Source organism: Emydura macquarii, unplaced genomic scaffold (assembly GCF_026122565.2).
Source record: "Emydura macquarii macquarii isolate MOO-44397 ecotype Brisbane River unplaced genomic scaffold, CSIRO-AGI_Emac_v2 contig_755, whole genome shotgun sequence".
In the NCBI taxonomy this organism is placed as follows: domain Eukaryota; kingdom Metazoa; phylum Chordata; order Testudines; family Chelidae; genus Emydura; species Emydura macquarii.
The window spans coordinates 4,557-15,077 of NW_027130892.1; the positions used below are offsets into that span (position 1 = coordinate 4,557).

At 44.4% G+C, this 10,521-nt stretch overlaps 1 protein-coding gene across 1 annotated transcript; it reads left to right on the plus strand.

Annotated features, from left to right (window-relative positions):
• Positions 1-6,325: 6,325 nt before the first annotated feature.
• On the plus strand, positions 6,326-10,286 carry LOC137149498 (butyrophilin subfamily 3 member A2-like; the record flags this gene model as incomplete). Its single annotated transcript, XM_067543001.1, has 3 exons — positions 6,326-6,842; positions 8,411-8,686; positions 10,185-10,286. Coding segments are annotated over exons 1-3 (628 nt in total), but the record flags the coding sequence as incomplete, so codon positions are not given.
• Positions 10,287-10,521: the final 235 nt, after the last annotated feature.

Genomic DNA, 10,521 nt, shown 5'->3' on the forward strand with positions numbered 1-10,521 from the left:
TAATCTGTTTTTTGATAGAGATAGGGTGAATTTCAATTCCCTTCTGTATTGTCCAGCCTGGTATTTCCTTGTCTGTATCTAACCTCCACTATAGAGGTTATTTTAATGTGGTTTGTTAAATGTATGTTTGCAACTGACACAGAATGCATTCTCATCCAAGCACTGCCATAGCTTTAGGGTTATGGGCCACCTTTCCTGGAAAAGGAAAGAATTTAAACAGGTAGTAAGTGAGGGTTAATATTTAACATACACTTGTTGCTTTCACTTTCCTTGGTCAGAGTTCATACCTTTTGTTCAGTATATTCCAAGTGTGCGATCTGTTCCCACAGGCACACTCTCAAATCCCATTTTAATCCCTTGGTTTTGTTAACACTGAAGACCCTGCACCTGGCAGTGAGGGATGGAAAACCTTCACCATTGTGGTGGTCCAGTTTAATTTGCTGAAAAAGGTAGGCGCCTCTGCTTGAATTCCAAATCCTCGGTGTGTGTTGACGGGTGGGGCTCCATTAACTTCAGAGAAGTTCTGACCACTTATGCCTGCAGAATCTATGTACCATCATGTGTTTATCTGTTGCTTCAGAATTAGTTAACAAGGAATCCTTTATATCCCTCTTCCGCTCATTTTAAATTCAATACCAGAGCTTGGGAAGCCCATTAAGAAGAATGGTGGCTGGAATCTGTAGCTGAGTTCTAGTGGGAAAAATGCTAGAAAACCCTGTTTCTTTGAACAAATGTGTCATCTCTTCTTGACATTTTCCTTTTTATTTGGTTTATTGAGTTGTCTGAGGGTTGACTAGCAGATAGAAAAGGAGGCTATACTATAGGATGCAGGGATTATATAGTCCACCTCTTCTGATGATTCATTGTTTGACTTTGGGCAAGTTCCATATTAACAGCTTTGGACTTTAGTGTCACCAGAACCAAAATATATCCACCATTTTAAAGTGCTTGAAATCCTCAGCTGGATGGTGTTCTATTAAATGAAAGTTTTTGTTGTTGTTTTCATTGTTTATTTATTATTATTATTTGTTTGTTTATTTATTTTATTATATACTGATCTTTGATTTTCTCGATAAGAGTGTGTTGTAATAATATGAAAAGGTCCAATATATATATATGCTTCTGTTGACCTAACTACCATCACTCTGGGAGGTGAAGTTCCTACAGCGATGGATAAACTTCTTCCATCAGTGTAGGCTGTATCTTGAGATTATTCTGGCATAGCTACTACACCTTAGCTATACCACTATAATCCTTGTAGCACAGACATGACCTCAGAACAGTAGCCCAAGAGGAGGGTAGATGCTCAGGCTCACCTTTCTAGGTCTGCAGTCCTGGATTAGGTCTTTCCCACAGCTAAAATTTCAGGGATTTGGGCAGACAAAGGAGTCTATGAAGCAATGTGTCTGGAGAAAGGCCTGGGAGAGAGACCGAGGCCCAAGACAATTGCCAGTCAGGACAGGACAGCGGTGCCTGGACAGAGATTTCTGAAGAAGGGAGTGATCTGTATGTGTTTGTTACCAGCTGTGTTCCAGGGAACAGGACTTGTGTTCATTTAGGAAATAAACAGCTTGTAGTAAGATAATCCTTGACTCCACACCACCACTGTAAATGGTGAACTGTCCTGTCAATGGTGAACTGTCCTGAATTTTGCTACATCTTGGTAAAGGGGCAATGCTTTTTTTTAATATAGCTTTAAAATAAAATAAAATAAAATAAAATAAAATAGGTGCCTATCTAAGTATCTGCACCATAAATTACATGTAAAATCAGAGAGCCAAGGTGGATAAGGTAATATCACATATTGGACCAACTTCTGTTGGCGAGAGAGATGGTTTTTGAGTTTACACACAGCTCTTCTTTAAGTCTGGAAAACTTACTCAGAGTGTCACAGCTAAATACAAAATAGAACAGATTGTTTAACGTAAGTAGTTACATATTTCAAGAGACTCAAATAAAATAAATAAAACAAGTGCCTATCCAAGGATCTGGGCATCTCTGACATAAGTTACACATAAACGAATAAAATGACACAGCCAGCAGAACATAAAATTCCCATTCAAGGACTTTAATTCCCCTCGGAAGCCCACTCTGCAACATCTTGCAGTGAAATGGACTGAAAGCTTTCACGTATTATTTCAAATGGAAATAATATTGCTTTATTTGCAGAACTGTCAAATTCACATCATATTTACAGAGGAGTTAGATAAAAACAGAAATACTTTTGCTATAATGTTGTAATGCAACACGACCTTATTGCTTAGAATTCAGAATGACAACACACAAGAACCAAAAACAGAGAGAGACAAAGCAGGCTGCTCCCTAAAATAAGCAGTACAGCTCACCCCGCCTTACCCTAGGCTGGCTGCATACTGATTCTGATCCCACGCTTCCCTACAGAGCCCACTGCCTGCAATCAGGACCAGGAAAAAGCCTGGAGAATGTAAAGTCATAGATCATAATTTTAACACAGCTTTCAATACATCACAAGACCCAAATTGTATTTTGCTTTCTGCCTTTCTCTCCTGACTAGGGAGATGGTGGGGAGGCCATGTGCCTTTACAATGATTCCAGTTCAGTATACCATCACTTTTCAGCAACACCGACACTAAATTTAAAAGGGATTATGTGCGTACTTTGCTGAACTGGTGCTTATAACAGGTGCGCTCTCCTTTTCAGCATCTCATTATGTCGACTGATAAATCATTCTGCTTATGAGAAAGGGCAATGGCTATCTGATATCTCTGCTATAAGGAGCTAACTTCTCTTCTCACCTAGCTGTCTTCATTCAGAGCTCCCATAGGTATGTTTCAGATCCTACCCTGAGGGCCAAATTGGCATGTATCAGAACTATTTATTGTGAATAATAATGTCTAGTGCTTTTCCAGTGGACTTTTTTTTCATGTGACAAAGATTTACATGTTATTTTCAAAGAGATATAAGAGAAAGAAGTAGGTTTTGGTTACCCCTGGCAATCCTGACAGCAGCCTCTTTAGTGACACGAGACAAGCTTGTGATTTGTCTTGGCTGTCTGCTCTAGAAGTACATTCAGACACCTCAGTGTGAGGGGACAGGGGAATGTTAGATGGGATCAGTATGTGCCACACCTTCTGTACTGTGTACTTAATGCCCAAGATGGGCATGTCAGAGCTGATAATAAAACAACCGAGATGCATTGAAACTGGTGCTGAGGAGATTGCTGCAGGTGCAGCAATAAACATACTGGAGATATCGAAATCCATGATGTCCAAACGTCTACGCTGCAATCTATATCCCAACAACCCAACCCCAGCATGGCCACACTGTGGGTCTGTTATTGCAGTGTAGACGCACCCTAAGGCACAGCCCGTGGTAACAGAAATCCTAGAGACTATGGTGGGTACAAAGGGGCTGGAAAGCTGCTGGATTTCCCTAGCTGAACATTTCCTTTGAGTGGGGAAATAAATCCTCTGGCTTAGAGCGTGTGTTGCTGGCTTGCACGCCACCCAGCCCCTGCCGTCCGTGGCCTAGGGGTATGTACTACCATGGCCCAATCATCACAGTGCTCCAGCTAATCTTAGTTGATGTAATGGCCCATTGGGGCCACAGCTTGGAGAACTGGTCCCAGAATTAGGGAGCTACAACCGGTTCCTTTGTACTCCCGACCGCCACGTCATCAAAGTACGTCTGGCTGGAACAGGCTGCAGCTAAGCATAAGGCCACGGTGCAGTCGCTGGCCATGTCTGCAGCTTGAGTGGACATGTCTGTGCTAGCTTTAATCCCACCAGCTCAGGTCCCAGAGTGGCGAAGCCGCAGCACACAGGCTAACCCTGGCAGTAATTACCCTGGGTTCTGAGCTTGTTTGTACAGTCCGGACTGATGCTTGTGCTGCTGCAGCTTCACTGCTCCAGGAGATTAAAGAGCTCACAGCCAATGACTGCAGCCAAGACAAACCCTGCATCTCTAGCCCTTTGTGCCTCAGAGAGAGCCAGGCCCTCCAGCAGCTCTGGAGAAGGGCAGGTGCTGTGCCACACTTGGAAAGCAGCGGTGCTGGAATCACTTGGCCTTGCCCTCCCTGAGCACTAAGACTGAGATGGTGAGTGGTCCTTCCATCAGAGCAAAGGTTCTCATGCGATCTCCCCTCCCATTCACCCCCAGGCTGGCTGGACACAGTGACACCCTCCCATATTGTTCAGCTTCCCCTGCAACGTACAGTGACACAGAAGAAGGAAGGGAAGGAACAGCCTCGTGTGTTCCAAGAGGGAATATTGAGAAATCAGGTGTCTGGTATTTCTGAGCCTCTGTGTCTATTTTGATTGCGGCTCTCATTTCAGATCAGCCCCAAGACTCTTCTCACCGGCGGCATGGACCTCAAGGTACAGCTCTGCAGCTGCTTGTTCTGTGCCGTACTCCTAGCAGCGATTCCCTCCTCAGGTAAAAGCACTGTCAGTAAAACACTTCTCTGCAGCACAAAATCTCTGGGGAGAGACCCTCCACCTGCACGAACCCCCTGCTGGTATCTGTGTTTCCGCAGAGATAAGGTTTTTGCTTGTGTTACTGAGATAGGAAGAGGTGATTCAGGAGGCATTGGGGATATGATCCTAGAAACCTCGGGGTGCTCTCAGCTCCTACGGAGCCCGGCATCTCACAGCAAGTTCTCAGCACCTTGAAATTTCAGAGCCTTTATTAGCCCTGGTTCCTTCAGTGAGAAGCTCAGTTCATCATGGAACTGTGGTCAGTAAGAGGTGGAGCTGTGCTATTCGTCTACTCTGGGGATCTGCCCCAATACTAGTCATCAGGGAAAGATGACCAATGCAAACCTGTAGTGTAGACAAGAAAAAAAATGCAATTTGGCTCGGTTGAGCTTTTCCCATTTTAAACTGGCTAAACTGCACGAGTGGTAATTGCATCTTGCTCTGTCTACATCTAGAAGTTTGCAGTGGTGCAGACAAGAAAAAAAACACACAATTTGGCTTCGTTGAGCTTATCCCAGTTTTAAACTGTAGTTGCATCTTGCTCTTTCTACATCTAGAAGTTTGCACTGGTGCAGCTGGTGGCTGATGGCTGGAATCAGGACAAACAGGGCTGAAATTGTTATTTGAAACTTTTGTTTCAATAGAAGAATGTCCTTTTCCCAACAATGAATATTTTCTGCCAAAAATATATATTTCGGTGTTATGATATTTCGATAGATCTCCTCCCTCCTCAAAAAATCAGTTTGGGATTTTTTCCCTCCTTTTTCTTTTTTGCCTTTCTCCATTCCCTCTCCTCTTTTCCAAATTTATTTTTATATATATATATTTTGCATTTCTTGAAACACATCTTATCCTTTTTCAACAAGCTCCCATAGGCCAGCCCTAAGAACTCCCAGGCAGGCTATTGTTAATTATTTGGCATGTTTTATCTGTTATACAATGTCTTGTACACTGATGGTGCAATAACAAAACTGATTTCCATTCTTCTTCTTTGATTCCCATCTGTCAGCTCAGCAGCTATGATGGGGGCCAAGTGACATCTTTCCACCACTTTCTGTCTTGAGCCAGATTTACAGCTTCATTTATCTTTAAATCTTTTTGTTTACCTACCCAGTGCATACTCAGACTGCCTCTATTTCTAGTTCCTTGCACTCTGGCGTGCATCACCATGTATGGTCTCCTTTTCAGGTCCATTCCTGACACATGTCAAACCATCACGGTTATCCTTCTAGTCCTCATTATTGATATCAATGTTTTGCCATTTGTTCTTGTTCTTTGTCTCCAACTTTGATCTTTATCTCTTCCTTTTGTCTTCCAATTGCCATATTTTTTGTCATCTCTGTGCTGATGTTTTTCTGCTTTCATAGAATCATAAAGTTAGAAGGGACCACAAAGGTCATCTGTCTAATCCCCTGCCAAGATGCAGGATTTGTTGTGTCTAAACCATCCAAGACACATGGCTATCCAGGCTTCCCTGGTCTACCTTGTCAGTGAGTCTTTGTAAATCTTCCTTGGCCAATGCTATGAGGTTAATATCATCTGTGAGGCTACGATTCTTAATAAGAAGAACAATATTAGATCCTTATTACTAATGAACAGTAACAATAGCAATCAATTATATATTTGCAGCATAGTTCTACTCTTCAGTTTATGAAGATAGATTCCTGTCCCACTACTTGGAATTCATAGCTATTAGAGATGCTACCCGTTTTATTCTGCACACACCCTCAGGGTACTGTTGCACTGCACTCAGAGGACTGATTGCAGCTCAGGTCGGAATACCTGTGCTAGCTTGAATCTAGCTTGGTTAAAAATAGCATTGAAGAGGCAGCAGCATGGATCCGGCGTGGGCTGGGAATGTGAGTATGTAGTCAGAGTTCTGGACAGTCTCATACAGGTGTAACCCATGTCGCCATGTGTTCATTGCTCTCTATAGCCGCGCTAGCTAGATTAAAGCTAGCACACACCTGGCTGCCCACGTTGCAATCACTCCTCCAGTTGCATTGTAGACACACCCTCATTTACGTTTGATTCTTCCAGAGAATTTTGACATTAACTCATCCCCAAACGTCACTGGGATCGTGGGGCAGGATGTGGTTTTACCCTGCCAGATCTCCACCAGGACTCAGCCGGACAACATGGAAGTGCAGTGGAAGAAAATCATCCAGTCACATATAGAAATTGTCTATGAATATAGAGCCCAGACAGACCAGGATGTGCCAGGGCAGAAATACCAGGGCCGGGCTGCGCTGTTGAAGGATGGATTCACCTCTGGGAATGTGTCTTTAAAGCTGAAGAACATCCGACCGGCCGATGGCGGAACGTACAGCTGCATTGTGACGTCGAACGAGTGGAGCGCGGATGCTGCAACCGAGCTTAGAATTGCAGGTTGGTGATTTCCTTGGGCAGGGTCAGATTTGGCCTGTCCATTGGGCAGGTGTGCAGTGTGGAGAGGGCATGAGGAACCTTGTCCCTCTGTGTAATTTATACCAAGTCCCTGTCCCTCACGGTGCCCTCAGGTGCTGAGCGGGAGGCAGGCCCATAGCTGTGCCCCATAGGAACCAGTCACTAGAGCTGCCCAGCTATGCAAGGGGCTGCAAACTGCATGTAGCAGCCTCTGTAAACCTAGATGCTCTGGGGTAGAACAGCTCCCAACTGCATCTTACTCTAGACTGTGCCAGTACGGGACAACTAAGCCCTAAATGCACTGAGTATGAAACATGGGGCCTGATTCTCAGTCACACCAAGGTCCCCTTGTGCCACACTGGCAGTATAAAATCATAGAATCATAGATTAGGGTTGGAAGGCTCTTCAGGAGGTATCTAGTCCAACCCCCCGCTCACAGCAGGACCAACCCCAACTAAATCATCCCAGCCAGGGCTTTGTCAAGCTCGGCCTTAAAAACCTCTAAAGATGGAGACTCCACCACTTTCCTAGGTAACCCATTCCAGTGCTTCACCACTCTCCTGGGGAAAAAGCCTTTCCTAATATCTGACCTAGACCTCCCCACTGCCACTTGAGACCATTGCTCCTTGTTCTGTCATCTGCAACCATTGAGAACAGCCTAGCTTCATCCTTCATGGAACCCCCTTTCAGGTAGTTGAAGGCCGCTATCAAATCCCTCGCAGGCCACTATCAAATCCCCTGAGACTCCTGTCCCCCCACCCTCACAGGTCTCTGGCTGGTGTAATGACTATACCAGGTCATCCCTCAATATAAGGGCAGATGGGGGAGTGTCAGACACCTGAGTGGAACACAATGCGTTGTGGATATCCTCAGTTTACCAAGGCCCCTGGGGACCAGCTGCTCTAATTTACACCAGAGGGCTGAGCAGGGCCTCCCTGGCCCCAGGACACCGAGAGAGTGAAAGTGGCTTAAAGTCCCTTCTCCCATTTTCTCCCCAAACACAGGGACTAGGGAACTGAGAAACAGGCTCAGCCCTCTAAGAGCCCCGTCTCTGCAGCTTGTCTAGACTAAGGGCTTGTCTGCACTTCAGTGTAGACACACTACAGGCATGGGAGGGGTTCTTCCATCACTGCAGTTAATCCATCGCTCCGAGAGGTGGTAGCTAGGTTGACAGAAGAATTCTTCCATCACTTAGCACAATCTACACTGGTGTTAGATCAGCTTAACTACATCACTCAGGGGTATAGAGCTTTCACACGCCTGAGAGATGTAGCTGGGTCAACGTAACTTTTGAGTGTAGACCTGGCCTGAGTGTTGCCATTGGCATGTGGTGTTTTGGAGGCCAGGCAGCCGTACAAATTGTTATTCATAGCAGAGACACTCCATGATCTGGCATCCCCAGGAGAAGCAGGTGAAGAATTTCTTTGAACTCCAGTAAGAAAAACACAGAAATTGGGACTCAGTCCTGAGTTAAAAATAAATCCACAAAAAAGGGACAAGGCTGTTTCACTGAAGTTAGCCCCTTCCTAATCTCTCTTATATCGTTTTAGCTGTTGCCTCAGTGGCCATCGATGCGGTAGGTCCCGAGGACCAGGGAATCAAACTAGCCTGCAGATCAACAGGGTGGTTCCCCAAACCTGAACTCCACTGGGCAACAAAGAATGGGCAGGATCTGCAGCCTGTGACCCAAATGGAGCAAGATCGTGAACTTCTGTTCAATGTTCTGAGCCACGTCACAGTGCGGGGAAAGGAAACTGGGGAAATCAGCTGCGTAATCCGGAACAGCCTGCTGAAAACAGAGCAGAAATCTGTCATTCTCCTCTCAGGTGAGTAATATGCATCATACTTTAACCCTGAAGCCTCTTCTCTGTCCAGAGACACGTCCCATCAGGCTCTAGTGTCCGTCTTATTTATATAGGAACGTGGCAGAACGCAGTTTTCCACCTAACTCAAAACGATGCTGTCCCAATACTATTAGAAGGAACCCATTGTGTTAGGTATTGTACAAATAATTAACTAGACAGTTGCTGCCCCAGAGAGCTCACAGGGTAGGATTAGGGCAAGAAGAAACATGGGAAATGCTGAGCTGGGAAGAACAGGAAACTGGAAAAGAAGCATGTTTTGCATGCAGCGTGGCCTAATGAACAAAGCACTGACCTGGGATTCAGGAGACTTGGGGGTCTGTTCCCAGCTCTGCTACTGGCCTGCTGGGTGACCTTGGACAAGTTACTTCCCCTTTCTGTGCCTCAGTTTCCCTATTTGTAAAATGCAGATAATGATGCTTACCTCCTTTGAGATCCACCAATAAAATACACTATGTAAGAGCTAGAGATGATTATTACGAATAATCTCAGCTCAGCTCACCACCTGTCTCACCGTTCTGGTGACTTATTAGAATTTGGATAAATTAACCTGCCATTTAGCAGCAATAAGAGTTCACCTTCTAATTTTTATTCTTACAAGGCCTCTATCTCTAAATCTGACTCCCACTCACTTGTGTGCGCTAACCAGCAATGGAGACTGGACAGCTTCAGACTCAAACTGGTGTGAACTAGCACCCAGGCAAACGTTCAAGAATTGCTATATTGAGGTACAATTCCCCCAGTGCAGACGGGCAGAAAAAGGCCTATGAACCATGTCAGTGCTACATAAATACAAGAAGCCTTGAGCTAGCCACCTCCCCTGGGGTGAAAGTTACCTCTGAAGAATGTGCAGTGATCTTCATTGATCACACAGGGCAGTGGTTGTAACTGATTTTCTTGATCTTGGTATGGGATATCTAGAATCAGTGGGCCAAAACCTCAGATGGTGTAAATGGGAGTAATTCTACTGACTTCAGTAAAGCTATACTCATTACACTAGCTGAGGATCTGGCCCATTGACTCCAATGGAGCGGGACCAATTTACACCAGCTGGGAATCTGGTCCAGTGTCTTTATCATTGTCCACAATTGGTAAGGACCCAGGACTAGATTATCATGCCCTCGCTGACACTGAATAGTACATTAATCTGAAGTTAGTCGCATTGGTTACAATTCACTGCCAGTAAGAGCGTCATAATCTGGTCTACAGAAAACAGGCAGTATAAGAGCAGGAGTGAATATGATATAACCAATTTGACAGCTTTCCTGCTCAAGGTCCAGATTATCAGATGGTGTAAATCAATGGGAATTTACGCCAATTGCGGATCTATCTGATATTATGAACTGCAAAATCACTCAACTCCTGTATTTCACATATCCCTGGAGCTTGACTCATTGTTCCTAAATATGGAGAAGAGATAGTATGTTTCCAAGGTGACATTTTTCATTTCTTGTTTTCAAAGGTGATATTTGCCCTCGTGTTTCTCCGTGGCTTGCTGCATTCTGGGTGTTATTTTCTTTAAACCTTCTTGCGATTGGTGCCTGTGCAATTTTGAGATATAAAGGTAAGCGTGTTATCTGCATGTTTAAAGTCCTTTCACAAAGGGAGAAATAATCATCATAACATCAAACTAAAGTGAACTACAATGTTTATTGGTGCTCAAAAAGACTTCAGGATTGTGTTTTATTGTTTGTTCATCTCTAATTAACATCTAATACCAGAAAAAGATATTTTAAAAGTTGTCTGTTCTGGTATTCTGAATAGGAATAGGGCGGTTATTTTACCTCTGTATTTGGCAC